Genomic DNA, 16,887 nt, shown 5'->3' with positions numbered 1-16,887 from the left:
AGAGGCAGAGAGAGAGAGAGAGAGAGAGAGAGAGAGAATCTTCTTCTACTGGTTCACTCCCCAAATGGCCACAATAGCCAGAGCTGGGCTAATCCGAAGCCAGGAGCCAAGAGCTTCTTCTAGGTCTCCCAAACAGGTCCAGGGGCTTAAGGACTTGAGCCATCTTCTACTGCTTTACCAGGCCATAGCAGAGACCTGGATTGGAAGTGGAGCAGCCATGACTCAAACGGGCACTTATCTGGGATGTTGGCACTGCAAGCAGCAGCTTTACCTGCTATGCCACAGGGCCGGCCCCAAACATCCCTTCTACTTGCTTCCAGCCAGCTGGCCTACCCTGTGGATTTCAGGTGTGCCAGCTTCCAGTCACATGAGCCAATTCCTTACAAGAAATCTGTCTTGTGTGTGTGTGTGTTTATATATCTATATCTATCTATATATCAGGTTCCATTTCTCTAGAAAACCCCAGGCTTGCTCTTTGGATAGCCCCTGAGGCAGATGTTTGCTTTTGGTTACAGTTTCTGACTTCATCCAGACTTGGTACATTTAGGTATCTCTAAATTTCAGTTGTATTTTCTTAAGACCAGACCTTAGCCTCCTTAGCTGGGCCTTACCTATAAACCACCTTTTAGGGTAAATTATTTCTAGGATTGCTAATATAGTTTATTTATATTTTCACTGTCTCAATGTATAAGGAAATCTGTTAGATCATTCAACAAAACCCAGCCCAAGTCCTTCAAGACAGGTGATTAGATTCCTCACCTGGTGAGGGGCAGACCCTGGGATTTCTCTCTCCTTGGTAGATGACCAAGGCGGCCTCTAGGGGGCGCTGGGTTTCCTTGTTTGTGGTTAGCTGACTGAAATAAGCGTCGCTCACAGGACACCCCCATATTCACATTTTCCTAAGAATACTGAAGGTACTACTTTGCCCAAGAGCCCCAGAGTGTCCTTACCCAGAGCAATCCTATTTCAAGTTCTCACGGTGATTTCTTTTCCTCCCACTATCAGGCGGAATCAAGCCAACTTAGCAGGTGTGGTGAGAGGCCAGCGAAGAGGGGTATGATGGAAAGAATGAAGAATGAGGCAGTCCACGTAAATCTTTTCTGAAATTGTGAGGGACAGAGGGCAGCTGAGGCCCACGACACTAACTCTCACCTGCTGTCCAAGTCCCCTGCCCGCCTGTCCCAGGTGAAGGGCAGCTCTGGCAACACTCACCTCCAATCAGTGCGAAGAACAGAAGGACCGAGACAAAACGCCCTCCTGCTCCCTTCGGGAGGCACTGGACACCAGTTCTCTCCCTCTCCCTCCATCGTGAAACTTGTGTTTTGTTTTGAATGATTTGCCCAAATTTTTATTTATTTATTTTTCATTTTATTTGAAAGGCAAGAGAGACAAGAGAGATCTTCCATCTACTGGTTCACTCCCCAAATGCTCACAAGAGCCAGACCAAAGCCAAGAGCACGGAATTCAATGCAGGTGTCCCACACAGGTGGCAGGGACGCAAGTACTCGAGCCATTACCTGCTACCTCCCAGGGTGCACTTTAGCAGGAAGCTGGAATTGGAAGTGGAGTCAGGACTCAAACCCGGGATTGTGATACAGGATGCAAGTGTCCCAATTGGTTTCTTTTCCACTGAGCCTAATACCCTCCCTCCTTGGAACTGTTTTGAAAGACTTTTTCTGCCAAACTGCAAACCTAAGCACAGTAATTAATTTGTTTTCCATGAAATAACTAATATACTGGATTAATATACTGATTTACCCTAATATCAGCAATAAGCAAAGGCACTTGAGCAAGATATATGTGCAATGATATTCAATGAAGCGTTTTGGTAATGGAGCAAATTGGAAATCTAAATAGCTAACATGAAGAGAATGGTTAAATTATGATACAGTCAGACTGTAGTATTAGCTAATATTTATGTACATGTTTGCATATTTATAGAAAAAGATCTGGCACCATATGCTCCAAATTATTCTAGTAACTCTGGGGAGGGAAATGGGGTAATGGGTTGGGGGTGTTGAGTGTCAGGAGGTATGTGGTTTAATCTCTTACTTTTTACTGTATATACTTTTGTTTCAATTTTTTTTTTACAAACACCTTTCTGTTTTTAAGCCAATACAGACTTTTTGAAAGTAGTTTGGGGCTGGCAGTGTGGCATAGCATTTAAGCTGCCACTTAAAATGCCAGCATCCCATATCAGAGCAGTGGTTCAAGCCCCGGCATCCAGTCCAGCTCCCTGATAATATGCCTGGGAAAGCAGTAGAGGATGGGCCAAGTTCATGGGCCTCTGCCACCCATGTAGGAGCCCTGGATTGAGTTCTGGCCTCCTGGCCTTACTCAGCCCCTGCTGTTGTGACCATTTGGATAGTGAGCCAGCAGATGGGGGATCTCTGTCACTTGGCCTCTAAATAAACTGTAGCTCTTCAGAGTCTTGATTGAGCCATGGGATGTTTTTCTCAAGTTTTAATCTCTTTAATGAAAGTTCTTGCTGTCCAAGGACATAATTTACTCATTCTATACTCTGCCTTCACACGGTGCTCCTTCCTCTATCTGTCTTGCTTATTCCAGAATTCTGTCCTAAACTTATCTCTCCAAGCCTAAACCAAATCTGCCTTCCTTACTTAGCCATGACTTTGTAATTCCTGACTCACTTCTCTTGGCTGGCAACTACATTTATTTGCACTTCCTGTTACTTTTTTTTTTTCTTTTTTAAAATCTTTTTTTTTTTTTTTTTTTTTGACAGGCAGAGTGGACAGTGAGAGAGACAGAGAGAAAGGTCTTCCTTCCATTGGTTCGCCCCCCAAATGGCCACTATGGCTGCCGTGCTACACCGATCTGAAGCCAGGATCCAGGTGCTTCTCCTGGTCTCCCATGCGGGTGCAGGGCCCAAGGACTTGGGCCATCCTCCACTGCCTTCCCAGGCCACAGCAGAGAGCTGGACTGGAAGACGAGCAACCAGTACAGAATCCAGCACCCCAACCGGGACTAGAACCCGGGGTGCCAGGGCCGCAGGCAGAGGATTAGCCTAGTGAGCCGTGGCGCCAGCCACCTCTATTATTTCAATACGAAAACCTAATATGGTTCAGGATGAGTATCTAATTAAATGAGGAAGCCAAATGCTACAATAAATAAATAAATTTCAGGAAGAACTATTTTGAGGTTTTTTTTTAAATGTTCCTTTTACAGACACTACAAAGAGAAACATACCTTTTTATACACCAGAGAGATACCACTAGGTGGAATCTGGCGGTTACTACTATAACCAAGCAGTCAAATACAGCATAATTAATAGACATTCTGACCTGATGTGGCTGCAGTGTGATGTAATGTGAAGTATGTAGTGTCATCTATTATTCCTTGCAAAAATGCTCAAGCTGAATCTCATGAAGCATATAAACTTACCTCTATTTGCAGGAAATACAGGCTAACTGCACTGTCCAACAATGTCTTGCAAGGATGTAAATGTCGCATGTCTGCATTGTTCCATACGGTAATCCCAATCTACTGAAAACTTATTTTAATTAAAGTTGAAATTAAATAAAAACATGTGGCTTGCGGCTACTGTACTGGACAGAAAGTAGAGGAACAAGTTAAAAACCACAAGGAGATGGCGGGAGTTTGGCAGTGGTTAAGATGTCACTTGGGGATACCTGCAGCCCATAAAAGAACGCCTGGGTTTGAGTCCCAACTCTGCTTCTAATCAGCATCCCTGCTAATCTGCACCCTGGCGGGGGAGGCAGGGTATTAACAGCTGATAGCCCAAGTAGATGGGCCCCTGCTACCCACATAAGCTACCTAGATTCAGTCCCAGGCTCCTGGCTTCAACCTGGCTTAGCCTGGGCATTTGGAGAGTGAACTAGTGGATGGAAGATTTCTCTTTCTCTTTCTCTCTCTCTCTCTCTCTCTGCCAACGAAAAAACAAAAATAAATAAATAAACCCTAATAAATGAATAAACACCACAAGGAAATAATTAGACCACGGAACATTCTACAAGGCAATTGATCTTGATTTTTCAGAAAGTCAATTTCTTTTTTAAAAAAAGTGAGGTAGGGGCTGGCGCAGTGGCATAGCGGGTAAAGCCGCCGCCAGCAGTGCCAGCATCCCATAAGGGCGACAGTTCAAGTCATGGCTGCTTCTCTTCCGATCCAGCTCTGGGAAAGCAGTAGAGGATGGCCCAAGTCCTTGGGCCCTTGCACCTACATGGGAGACCTGGAAGAAGCTCCTGGCTCCTGCCTTTGGATTGGCACAGCTCTAGCCATTGTGGCCAACTGGGGAGAGAACCAGCAGATGGAAGATTCTCTCTCTCTGCCTTTCCTTCTCTCTGTGTAAGTAACTTTTTCAAATAAATAAATCTTAAAAAAATTGAGGTAAATGTCTCATTTTCAAAGAAATCTAGGGGCTGGCACTGTGCAGTAGCAGGTAGAGCCGCAGTCTACAGTGCTGGCATCCCATATGGGCACTGGTTCAAGTTCCAATTTCTCTACTTCTGAGCCAGCTCTCCGCTATGGCCTGGGAAAGCAGTGGAAGATGGCCCAATTCCTTGGGCCCTTGCACCTACGTGGGAGATCCAGAAGCAGCTCCTGGCTCCTGTCTTCAGATTGACGCACCTCCAGATATTGCGGGCAATTGGAGCGTGAGCTAGCAGATGGAAGACCTCTCTCTCTCTCTGCCTCTGCCTCTCTGTAACACTACTTTTCAAATAAAAATAAATAAATCTTTTTTAAAAAAGAAATCCAACATCCAAATTTGTCATGAAACTACTGAGCACTAAATCAGGAAAAAAAAAATTAGGGAAATTTGAATGCGAACGGGACAGATTTTATAGAATTATTGTTTTAGGTATAATTATTTTGGTTTTTTGTTTGTTTGTTTGTTTTTTTGACAGGCAGAGTTGGACAGTGAGAGAGAGAGACAGAAAGGTCTTCCTTCCGTTGGTTCACTCCCCTAATGGCCGCTATGGCCGGCACGCTGCGCCAATCCGAAGTCAGGAGCCAGGTACTTCCTCCTGGTCTCCCATGCGGGTGCAGGGCCCAAGCACTTGGGCCATCCTCCACTGCACTCCTGGGCCACAGCAGAGAGCTGGACTGGAAGAGGAGCAACTGGGACTAGAACCCAGGGTGCTGGCGCCGCAGGCAGAGGATTAGCCAAGTGAGGCACAGCACCGGCCGGTATAATTATTTTGTTAGTTATGTAGAGACGTGCCCTTATTTTTAGGAGTTGCCTGCTAAAATATTTAAGGAATGAAGTGTCATGATATCAACTATTTACAATAAAATGATTCAGAAAAAAGTTTATGTATCTGTGTCTAAATCTGTATAGACAGAAGGGGAGAGAGGAGAGGAAGGAAATAAGACAAGGAGGGAGAAAGAAAGGCAAAATGTTAGCAATCATTAAATCTGGTGTAAGAGTGTACTGGTTCTCATCCTATTTTTCTTTAACTTTATAGGTTTGGAAACTTTTCCCCAAAAAATCAGGAGGGGAAAGACTATTGAACTGAGCAATATTGATTATTACTGAGTTTTTCAATCAATCGCTTAGCTATCTGTTCAGTTTGTATCAGTTCAATATTTGCTTATGGAAAAATGACAGTAAGCGCCACTTACGGAAAAAGTTAATGTTGAATCCAAGACCTTAATTTTTTTTTTTCAAGTCATCGCAAGTGAGACCATTGTTTAACCTTTTCAGAAGAGTAACCTGAGTCTCCCTGGAAAGTGATTTGAGTTGCCAAGTAAGCTTTTCCAAATAAGCGTGGGGACCCTCTGCTTCCGTTCTCAGGCCCTGAGTTCAACAAGACAGGGCCCTGCTAGGAAGACTGTGGAACTTGGTTCCTCAGGGTGGTCTCCTCCCACCTCTCACTTTCTTTCTTTCTTTTTTTTTAAAGTGGGAACCAGGAGCACAAGTGGGTCACAACCTTTCCGGTACAGAGCTGCATGCCTGTATAACTGCCCCACTGATCCCCACTTGCCTGAGCACCCAGTACCCTATCGTTCTTCAAGAACAAGCCAGGTTTAATCCACTTCTCTCCCAGCATGAAGCCTCTCAGATTTGATGCCACAGGCTGACACTGCTACCTCCCACCCTGTGCATATGCATGATAGACATTTCTCTATTTGTTTTTAATTTATTTATTATTTGAAAAGTAGAGCATCAGAGAGAAAGAGAGAGACACAAAGAGATCTTCCATCCACTGGTTCACTCTCCAAACATCACACACACGCCAGGCCAGGCTGAAGCGAGGAGCTCTGAACTCCACTGAGGTCTCCCACACAATGGCATGGAACCGAGAACTTGAGCCATCACCTGCTGCCCCCCAGGGTGTGTGTTAGAAGAAAACTGATCAGAAACAGACCCGGGACTCCAACCCAGGTACTCTGCCATGGGTTTGTCTGAGGCAGCAGCCTAACCACTGTGCCACAATGTCTGCCCCTCTGTCTGTGTTTAGATTTGTCTTCTCAGTCCTCCCTCCTAACTCACATAGCCTTGGATCTTCTTTTTCCATCTTTGCCCAAGGAAAATGACTAAAATCCTGAGACATAATAATATCATTTTACTTAGGAGATAATCAAATACAGTACAGGGCTGACACTGACAAACAGCTATGCATAAAATGAATCAATCTGCTTGCTCAATTTTCCAGAAAGGGCTCAGTCATCATAAGCGAGGAAGAGAAACCAGGAGGGTGCCTACGTTTTAAGGGGGTGCCCTCCCACTCCCTTGTAGTGAGGCAGTCCCTGGGGGAGGTGCTCCTCTCAGCAGGAAGGGGCTGTGGCTATGCAGGAGTCGTGCTCGCTGGCCCTGGCACACTCAGCGGTAGGCCTTGTTGAACTCCTGGAGGGCCCAGCGCTTGTTCTCGGTGGCCTGCTTGAGTTGGGTGTACTCTTTAACCAGCCTGTCAAACTCCTCCCCAAGCACCTCATAGGTGTTCAGAACCTGCTGCGACCTCTCCATGTCCTGCTCCTGTAGGCGGATGGCTCCCTCCAGGCGGTCCCTGCGAGCCCAGGCAGAGAGGGTGCCATATGAAGGTGTTGCTCTTCAGATGGGAATACATTAAAAGGAACAGGCCTGGAGCATGCAGGCAGCGGCTATGAACAGCTGTGCCGGGAGTTTTGGGGGCTCTCACCTAATGAGACGATGAACTTCCACTTTCTCAGCAGTGTACGTGTCAGACAGAATCTTCAGCTCCTCCATCCTGGTAGGGGCAAAAAGAAATGTCATGCAGGAGATCACTGGTGATAGCAGTTAGGAAGGGACACCGTGCCTGCCTGGGGTCAGAGCTGGGTTAGGCACTGACGGAGTAAACAAGGTCACTCTGATCCCTGGGCCATTGAACTCCCAGGACAGCACCTATTTCAGAAGCCTGTAAAAGGCCAACCTTAAGAATGCTCACAGCCTTTGGGTCATCTAAAGGCTAACACAGCTGTGTGACATGGACTGGATACCCACAAGATGCTAGGCGCGGAGAGGGAAGAGATGAGGGTGAGGGGCAGCAGGGGTGGTGTGTGAGGGAGAATCAGGGCCACACGGTCCCTGCTCACCTCAGCTTGAGGATCATGGCACTGCACTTGATTTCCAGGTACTGGGCGTTGATACGGTCCAGCTCAGACTGCGTCTTCAGCCGGTGCTCCTGAAGGAGCCTCTGCAGTAAGGCCAGGCAGCGGAGAAGCACCTGAGCCCCGAGGAGGAAGAGGCCATAAACAGAGGAAGAGGGCAGACAGGAGGGCGGACAAGCACCCCTGGCTTCCTCAGAGGTGCACCTCTGCAGGGTGAAGGCGAGGGGGGCTGCCCACCACCCCAGCACACCTGGGAGTAGGTGGCGCTCTTCCTCTCCAGCAGCACCATCTGCTCCTGCTGCTGGCGCTTGGCGTCCTGGCACTGCTGCTTCTCGCCCACCAGGACCTCCGCCAGTTTCCACACCTTTGCTGCCTTCAGGGTTTCACTGTCGGCATCTGGGCAAGGAGGCAGAGGACCGACTGGAAACCCTACTCGCTACTGCTCTTCCAAGGCCAGTTCTCAGTGCCCCTAGCCCACATTGAGCCCTGGAAATTCTGTCTTGTTCCAGGTTTGCTTCTGATGCCGCTAAAAACCATCCCGCTCTCATAGTTAAGTTCTCTCACTCTTACTTTTGATTCCAGTTTTGTGCCTTAACTCTTAAGCCATAGAAATCAAGATAGAGGAACACCTACGATCCTCCCTTTGCCACTCTGGTCCTCCTGAGAACTCAGCCTTCTCAGTAGCCGGCAGACACTCCAGCTCGCTAACAGAGTCCTCACGAAAGTCTTTTTTATTGCACTAGCAAGGAAACAAACAGCCAAGAATCTGGTGCACGTATGCTTCTGTCCCAAATCTCAAATCCAATACATCAGTCTCAAAACAGCAGACCAGGAACCCTGAAGTCCAGCGGTGAGCAGAGCACAGGGAGTCAACACTCACCTGAATTGGGATCATGGTAGCAAAGCACAGTGAAACATTTCTTTTTGAGCTGCTCTTCCACTTCTAGCTGGAGACGGGCTCTCATGCACACAAAATCCTACAGCCACAGGACCACGACAAGGATACAAATAGACTGTTAGAACAAGGAAAATAGGGGCTGGCACTGTGGCACAGCAGATTAAAGCCTTGGCCTGCAGCGCCAGCATCCCAGCACTGGTTCAACTGGCTTTGGATCACCTCAGCTCCAACTGTTGAGGCCATTTGGGGAGTGAACCAGTGGATGGAAGACCTCTCTCTCTCTCTGTTTCTCCTCCTATCTCTGTAACTGTTTCACATAAATAAAATAAATTAAAAAAAAAAAAAAAAAAGAACTAGGAAGACCCAGCCAGTGAATACATGATAACGACATTTGTAATAACAAAGAAAATGCATCAAGAGACATCAGGGAGATTCACTGTCAACCTACTAAATTAGCAGAGTAACTTGGCTAACGAGGGGCAGGCATCTGGCCTACCAGTTAAGATGCCCATGTCCGATATCAAAGTGCCTATACACAAGCCACCTTCAGCTCCAACTCCAGCTTTCCAGTAGTAGAGATCCAGGGATGCAGAGGTGATGGCTCAAGTAGTTGTATTCCTGTCACCCATATGGGAGACCTGGATTGAATTCCCAGCTCCCAGGATTGGCCCAGCCCGGCCCTGGCCATTACAGACATTTGGGGAGTGAACCAGTAGATGGAAGTGCCATCTGTCCGTCTAATACATATAACTTTTTAAAGATTTATTTCTTTATTTGAAAGTCAGAGTTACACACAGAGAGAAGGAGAGGCAGAGTGAGAGAGTGAGACAGTGAGAGCGAGAGAGAGAGAGATGTCCTCCATCCGCTGGTTCACTCTCCAGTTGGCCATAATGGCTAGAGCTGCACCGATCCAAAACCAGGAGCCAGAAGCTTCTTCCGGGTCTCCCACGCAGGTGCAAAGGCCCAAGGACTTGGGCCATCTTCCACTGCTTTCCCAGGCCATAGCAGAGAGCAGGATCAGAAGTGGAGCAGCCTAGACTTGAACTGGAGCCCATATGGGATGCTGGCACTGCAGGCAGCAGCTTTACCCGCTATGCCACAGCACCAGCCCCATCTAATAAAGATAATTTTTAAAAAATGATTGGGGCTGGCCGGCACCATGGCTCACTTGATTAATCCTCTGCCTGCGGTGCCGGCATCCCATATGGGCGCTGGGTTCTAGTCCCGGTTGCTCCTCTTCCAGTCCAGCTCTCTGCTGTGGCCCGGGAGGGCAGTGGAGGATGGCCCAAGTGCTTGGGCCCCTGCACCCATATGGGAGGCCAGGAGGAGGCACCTGGCTCCTGACTTCGGAACGGCATAGCTCTGGCCATGGCAGCCATCTGGGGGGTGAACCAAAGGAAGGATAGGAAGACCTTTCTCTCTGTCTCTCTCTCTCACTGTCTATAACTCTACCTGTCCAAAAAAAAAAAAAAAAAGATCGGGGCTGGCACTGTGGTGTAACAGGTGGAACAGTTGCCTGCAGTTCTGTGCATACCATATGGGCACCAATTTGTATCCCGGCTGCTCCACTTCTTATCCAGCTTTCTGCTTATGGCCTGGGAAAGCAGTAGAAGATGGCCCAAGTCCTTGGGCCTTTGCACCTGCATGGGAGACCAGGAAGAAGCTCCTGGCTCCTGGCTTCAGATTGGCACAGCTCCAGCCATTTGGGGAGTGAACCAGTGGGTAGAAGACCTCTCTCTCTCTCTCTCTCTCTGCCTCTGCCTCTCTGTAACTCTGTCTTTCAAATACATAAATAAATAAATCTTTAAAGAAAATGATCAAGATCTCATGCTGGTGAAAAAGGTGGCAAGCTGGGAGCCGGGGAAGCAGTCTGGAAATGTACAAATACATTCTACGTGTATATGCTTTGACCTAATGGTCTCCCTTTTAGCACCAATGCCAGGGAAATGATCATACAAAGAAAGATATCTATGAACTAGCATGTTCATCTCAGTGTGGTTTCCAATAGCAAAAATATGGTCACAATCTTAATATCTATCACTAAAGATCAGCAAATTATGCTGCATCCAACCAATGGAACCCAGCAGTGATCTAAACTGACGACTCAGTGAGAACACTGAGCACTGTGTGTGCAGACAGTGTGCTAAGACTGCTATCAGAAGTATCACCTTACTTACATTTATTTGTTAAAAATATTTATTTACTTGAAAGGCAGTGACAGAAAGAGGGAAAGACAGAGAGAGAACTTCCATCTTCTGGTTCACTCTCCAAATATGTGCAGCAGCCAGGGCTGGGCCAGGCCAAAGTCAGGAGCCAGGAACCCAAGCACTCAGATCATCATCTGCTGCCTCCTAGGCTCACCAGCAAAAAACTGAACCAAAAAACCAGGCTCTCCAATGTGGGATGCGGGCATTCCATGCAGCAGCTCAAACTGCTATGCCACAACCCCCACCACTACATTTATGTATCGACTTGAAAAAAAAAAGTCCAAAATATATTATGTGGAAAGAGACTACATTCTAAACAACCATGGAGAGTACCATCTATCTCAAGCCATTTATAATAATACTGTTTTTAGAAATTGTATTTCAGCTTTCACTTTCTCCTGTGTAATTTTTTTTTGAGTTTGATCACAATGAACACATATCATCTTTTAGAAAAACACATAAAGCTAAGCAAAAAAAAAAAAAAAAAATCTGAAAGATATAGGCGAAAACAAGCCATTTCACTTCTTTGGTCCCGACATTGGCCCGCTCCTGACCTCTGAGGGCGGCATGAGTTCCAAAAGGTCTGCTTTCTCCAGCCCTAGCAGTGGAGGTTTCTCTCTCTCCTGGCTGGGACCTAGGAGTCGGGTCAGTTCAGTCACAAGCAGTCGCTGTTCAAGGGTCTCATGAAACTGAGAGAGAATAAAAAACAGAGACATGACGGTAAAACTTGTCCCGTTCTACCTCTTGCAATCTTACAAACCATTTTCAAAGTCCTCAAACACGTCAATCCCTTTAGATGACTGCAAGTGACTTTTCCTGTCAATCTTTCTATTTCAAAACCTTGACAACACACCCACTCTTCCCCTCCAACTACAGACATTTCTCATTTGATATCCTATAATTTTTTCCCTTAAATCACATAATCAGACAAAGCTCCAGCCAGTAACTGACCTTTGTCTAATCTCTCTGCCTCACCTTTTTGTCCTCAGAAGTTAAATCTGTGTCTTGTGTCTTTACATAGTAGTCCACAAGCAGCTCCTGAATGATTCTCTGCAGAGTTTCTGACCTCAACCATGATGTCCTGTGCACTCGAACTTCCTTCCATGCCTGGAAAACCAACAGGTCCCATGGAGGAAGCTCTCCCAGGAGGATTTCCCCTTCCTCTTCACGTCCCTTCTTGCAGGACCCTTACCTGAGCCTGCTCCTCTGCCAGGGTGAGGCACAAGCCACTCTCGTCCATATGCTCAGAGAGACTCAGCAGCAGCCTGCTGAAGTGTGGGTTCTGCAACAGATCCTCTTCACTCAGGTTACAAGGAGGGAACTGTTTGCTGCAGACTTCGTGGCACGGCCCCCACAGGGACAAAAAGCAAAAAAAAGGTTTTGATTCTTACTTTATATAATGGTGAATAACTTAATGATCACTTCCCAAAGAAATTTACGTTTTCATTAGGAAAGAGTTCTAAAGCTAATGAGATTTTTTTTTTTTTTTTTACTTTTTTAAAAATTTATTTTATTTATTTGAAGGGCAGAGTTGCAGGAGGAAGGGAGGGGGAGAGAAAGAGGCAGAGATGTCTTCCATCTTCCTTCATTTCCCAAATGGCAGCAATGGCGAGGGAGATGGGCCAGGCCTTATCCAGCAGCCAGGAACTTCATCCGGGTCCCCATATGTGTACAGAGGCCCAAAGACTTGGGCCATCTTTCAGTACTTTCCCAGGAGCATCTACAAGGAGCTCTGTAACTGCTCTGCTGCTGTTTTAGTCCAAGGCTGTATCAGTATCTGCCTGGGAGAACCCCAGTACTCTCCTGTGAAGTCTTTGCACATCCATTTGTGCCCCTTCAAATGTGCTCTCCCAGGAACTGGACGGTGTCTTCCACATGCTAATATGATCCCAACACCTCTACTCTACCAGGCAGAGAGCAGGCCGGGAACCAAGTGGAGCAAGTATGTGGTTGGGAGCAGCCAAGGTAATGTAGCATGGGCAAAAAAGCAGAGAGTGGGCAGCCAGAAGGCTGCACGCCAGAAGGCGTGGGACAAGCAGCTAATGAGATTCTTAAAAAATCAGGCATTCAGCCCAGTTGTTAAGATGGCAGTAAAACCTCTTTCTCCTTCTCTCCATAACTATGACATTCAAATAAATAAAATAAATCCTTAAAAAAACAAAAATACTTATACAATTAAAAAAAAAAAAAAGACACTGACATCCCATATATGCATGGTATCCACTGGGCTCTCACTACTGACTCCAGCTTCCTGCTAACGCAGACCCTGGGAGGCAGCACTGATGAGGCAAGTGATTGAGTACCTGCCACTCATGTGGGAGACCTGGACTGAATTCCTGGCTCCCAGCTTTGGCCTGGCCCAGTACCCGCCATGTGGGCATTTGGGAAATAAGCCAATACATGGAAGCTCTCTCTGTCTCTCTCTGCCTTTTAAATAAAATGAAAGTAGAGATATAATAAATATATAAAAATAAAAATAATAAACTAGAGATAATACTCAGAGAACAGGTATTTTTGTTATATGCAGGGACATTAATTGAGGAAGAATGAGTATCTAATAACACTAAGATTTTAGAAAATGGAAATACTGTTGCATATATTAAACAAACAGAACTGATAAAAAGGGAACCTACAGTAGGGATCATCACAGCAACCAAATGCCTCATTTACACAAAAGTTTTAGAGTTTTTTTTAAAGATTTATTTATTTATTTGAAAGGCAGAAAGATCCGCCATCCGCTGGTTCACTCCCCAAATGGCCGCAACAGCTAGAGCAGGCTGAAACTAGGAGCCCTAAGGAGCTTCTTGCAGGTCCCCCATGTGAGTGCAGGGACCATCTTCCACTGTTTTCCCAGGCCCACTGGCAGGGAGCTAGATCAGAAGTGAAGAACCAGGTCTTGAACACATCACAGGCAAAGGCGTAACCTGCTATGCCACAATGCCAGTTCCAGAATTACTAAAGTTCTTGAAGAAGGAGATAAAACCCTTGTAAAGGTCCATCTTTAGGGGCCCACACTGTAGTATTCCAGGTAAAGCCACTACTTGCAGTTCCAGTATCCCATATGAGTGCCAGTTCGAATCTTGGCTGCTCCTCTTCTGATCCAGCTCCCTGCTATGGCCTGGGAAAGCAGTAGCAGATGGCCCAAGTCCTTGGGCCTCTGCACCAGCATGGGAGACCTAGAGGAGGTTCCTGGGTTGGGATCAGTGCAGCTCCAGCTGTTGTAGCTGTTAGGGGAGTGAAGACCCTTCTCTATGCCTCTCTATAACTCTGCCTTTCAAATAAATAAATAGATCCTTTTTTAAAAAAAAAAAAAAATCCATCTTTGGGAGCCCCAATCCAGCTTCCTGCTAACAAATCCTGGGAAGCGGCAGATGATGGCTCAAGTACTTGGGCCCTGCCACCCCTAGGGAGACCTGGATGGAATTCTGGGCTCCTGGCTTTGGCCTGGCCCAGCCCTGCTTTTGCAAGCATTTGGGAAGTGAATCAGTAGACAGGAGCTTCTGACACCTCCACACCCCCACACTGTGTGTGTTCCTCTCTTCCGCTGTCTCTTTGCTTGTCAAATAAATAAATAAAGATTTCAACAACAAAAAGGCCTCCTGCAAATGGCTGCTACCTTGGTGAAGCATTTCCACCCCTTCTCCAGGTGAGCAGTAATCCCCGGATGCCATTTGATTTTCTTATCTGTGGAACCAAGCGAAAGGAGATCAAAGATGAGTAAGTGGATGACTGCTGCAGATGAAACTAGCCTGGGGTTCGACTTTCCATGGCCCACAAGCAAGGAAGGCACCTCAGAGACTCAGGACAGAAAAGGATGAGGTTGGCCGGCGCCGTGGCTCAACAGGCTAATCCTCCGCCTTGCGGCGCCGGCACACCGGGGTCTAGTCCCGGTCGGGGCACCGATCCTGTCCCGGTTGCCCCTCTTCCAGGCCAGCTCTCTGCTGTGGCCAGGGAGTGCAGTGGAGGATGGCCCAAGTGTTTGGGCCCTGCACCCCATGGGAGACCAGGAGAAGCACCTGGCTCCTGCCATCGGAACAGCGCGGTGCGCCGGCCGCAGTGCGCTACCGCGGCGGCCATTAGAGGGTGAACCAACGGCAAAGGAAGACCTTTCTCTCTGTCTCTCTCTCTCTCTCACTGTCCACTCTGCCTGTCAAAAATAAAAAAAATAAATAAAAAATAAAAAAAAAAAAGAAAAGGATGAGGTCACACATCCTGGGACCCAAGCTCTTACACGAGTTTTCTGGACATATGGACTCACAAGTGCCCAAATATTTTACATTCTACTTACCAAACTCCACTTAGTCCAAGCTGTCCAAAAAAGAGCCTCTGGAAAAGAAAGAAAACTTTCCAATTACAAGGGTCTAGTCAGGAGGATTTCCCCCTCTCCACCCATTATGTCAAGGTTATAACTGAACCACTGCTCTCCAGTTAAGAGGGAAAGAGGGAAAAATATCAAAGTCTGTTTTTCCCCCAAATAACTCAGCTATCAAATGGCACAATAGCTTTTTTGTGCTTCTTTAACTTGGGCTTTCATCTAAGATCTGTTGGTAGCGTTTGATCATTAACTCTGGAATCACCCTTCAGGAGCGACAAATCACGCCACACTGGAACAGCAACCACTGGTTTCCACATAGCAGCATTAGTAAAGAGCACCTGGAGGGAAGAGCGTGACAAGCAGGCTGACAAGGAGGTCAGGGCCAACAAAGCAACGCTAAGGTAGAGTTCAGGGGGCCGAGGCTGGGACGGTGATGCTGAGCGCTTGGCCAGAACGTGGAGTACCCAGAAAAGAATGACATCAATGTAGAGCAGCAGGGAAGATGGCACAGTTCGGACACTTTCCCCTTGACATCGTTTTCCAAGCTTTTGCTCCACCTCCTCCTCTCCCGGAAGGGATCAAACTCCAGAGGGCAGCTGAGCCTCCCAAAGCTGAGCAGACATCGAAGGTTATTATGATTTAACACTTCACGTTCACAGCACATTTGGTTTACTCGCCCGTTTTATGAGTAGCATCAAAGTAACTACTCATTTGTTTTGTAGCACGGTCTACAGGGGGAACGCAGCTGAGGAGGCAGAGTGCTAGGACTTAATTTGCTGCTCGGCCGTTGCTTCTGTGTGAATTTAAGGGAAACTGCTTTCTTTGTGCCAAACTATTTTTTCCACCTGCAAAACTGAGATAACGCTCCCTGCTTTTGGATGAGACATTAAGAATTAACACAATCGACATGTCAACAAAAGCCACTACTTAGTTAAGCCCAGTGTTTTAACAGTTCTGTTTATTGTTGATCTAAGGCCGCACATAAAAGGTTCTGTAGGCAAATTTCGCGGGCGGTGGTGAGGACCAACTCAAATTTCAGAAAGTCAACTCTGTTCCCTCCGGAAGGGAAGGGCCCACGTGGGTTTCTCAGGGTGCTTTCTTTACCCTTTTAAAATGTTACAGGGCGTGCACAGTGGCGGCAATCAAGGCTCGATTCTCCACCCTCTGCACTCAGACGTGTTAAAACACTGCTACAGGGACCCAAGCATTTAAATGTTCTGACTCAGGCGTCTTTTAAATTCTTAGCGCTGTCTTTACACGCTGCACTGAACGTTAAATTGATTTTACAGGTATTTTCACAAGATGTGACCCTTACAGGGCCCAAGATGAATCAAAATGCAGAACGGGCTCCCCGGCGCCGACTCCCCTTCTGTCTGGGCGGCCAAGGATTCCCAAGGGCGAGGGCGGCCTCCGCGGCCCGAGACCGGGGGCTGGCCGCACTGACCTTCCCAGCGCGCTCCTCCTTCCCGCAGCGCGGCCCGCCGACCCTCGGAAGCAAACCTGCACTCCCTGGGGCAGCCGAGGCTCCCGAGGCAGTGCCGAGGGGCCTGGGGCGGAAGGGCCGGCAGCGTCAACACCCAGCCGGCGGCCGGGCTCCGGAACCTCTCGGGCGGGCCCGCGCAGGGGCCGGGGGAAGCGAGGCCCGGGAGGACAGCGCGGGAAAGCCGGGGGCAGAAGAGGCGGAAAGCGCCGCGGAGGCCGCGAGGCGAGGGGGCGGGGCCACACCCGAGGCGGGAACGGCGGGCCCCGCCCCTCGCGGTACGCGCGTCCTTGGTCCCCAGCCTGGCTGTAGGAAGGAGCCGGGAGAGATGGCGGTGTCGGCGAAGGCTTCCTGGAGCCGTCTTTTCGGTACCTTCCCCATCCCCGTTGAAGTGCAAACGTCGAGAATATGGTAATGACTGCCAGCATTTGTTAAG

At 47.7% G+C, this 16,887-nt stretch overlaps 1 protein-coding gene across 4 annotated transcripts; it reads right to left on the bottom strand.

Moving 5' to 3' along the window:
• Window positions 1-6,532: 6,532 nt before the first annotated feature.
• Window positions 6,533-16,621, bottom strand: HAUS4 (HAUS augmin like complex subunit 4). 4 transcript variants are annotated; one of them, XM_062205446.1, is made up of 11 exons: window positions 16,416-16,621; window positions 14,945-14,982; window positions 14,273-14,340; window positions 11,849-11,991; window positions 11,632-11,763; window positions 11,211-11,345; window positions 8,432-8,528; window positions 7,802-7,947; window positions 7,537-7,667; window positions 7,122-7,190; window positions 6,533-6,989 (listed from the first exon to the last, which is right to left on the bottom strand). In XM_062205446.1, the coding sequence occupies exons 3-11, from the start codon at window positions 14,325-14,327 to the stop codon at window positions 6,806-6,808; spliced, it is 1,092 nt and encodes a 363-aa protein (XP_062061430.1). In that variant the 5' UTR covers window positions 14,328-14,340; window positions 14,945-14,982; window positions 16,416-16,621; the 3' UTR covers window positions 6,533-6,805. The 4 variants fall into 4 exon arrangements, with proteins under 4 accessions (XP_062061430.1, XP_062061433.1, XP_062061431.1 ...); XM_062205449.1 differs by having other exon boundaries at window positions 16,472-16,621; XM_062205447.1 differs by lacking the exon at window positions 16,416-16,621 and adding an exon at window positions 16,287-16,396.
• Window positions 16,622-16,887: the final 266 nt, after the last annotated feature.

This window comes from Lepus europaeus, chromosome 11 (assembly GCF_033115175.1).
Source record: "Lepus europaeus isolate LE1 chromosome 11, mLepTim1.pri, whole genome shotgun sequence".
Lineage (NCBI taxonomy): Eukaryota > Metazoa > Chordata > Mammalia > Lagomorpha > Leporidae > Lepus > Lepus europaeus.
Note: the sequence above shows the minus strand (reverse complement) of the source record. Positions and strands in the feature narration are given on the sequence as shown.

Excerpts from the sequence above, each read along its gene's own strand:
- HAUS4 (XM_062205446.1), bottom strand. The coding sequence starts at position 14,327 with ATGGCATCCGGGGATTACTGCTCACCTGGAGAAGGGGTGGAAATGCTT. Across the intron at positions 7,191-7,536 it reads GCCATGATCCTCAAGCTGAG|GATGGAGGAGCTGAAGATTC; the intron begins GTGAGCAGGGAC and ends TGCCCCTACCAG. Across the intron at positions 6,990-7,121 it reads GAAGTTCATCGTCTCATTAG|GGACCGCCTGGAGGGAGCCA; the intron begins GTGAGAGCCCCC and ends CTGGGCTCGCAG.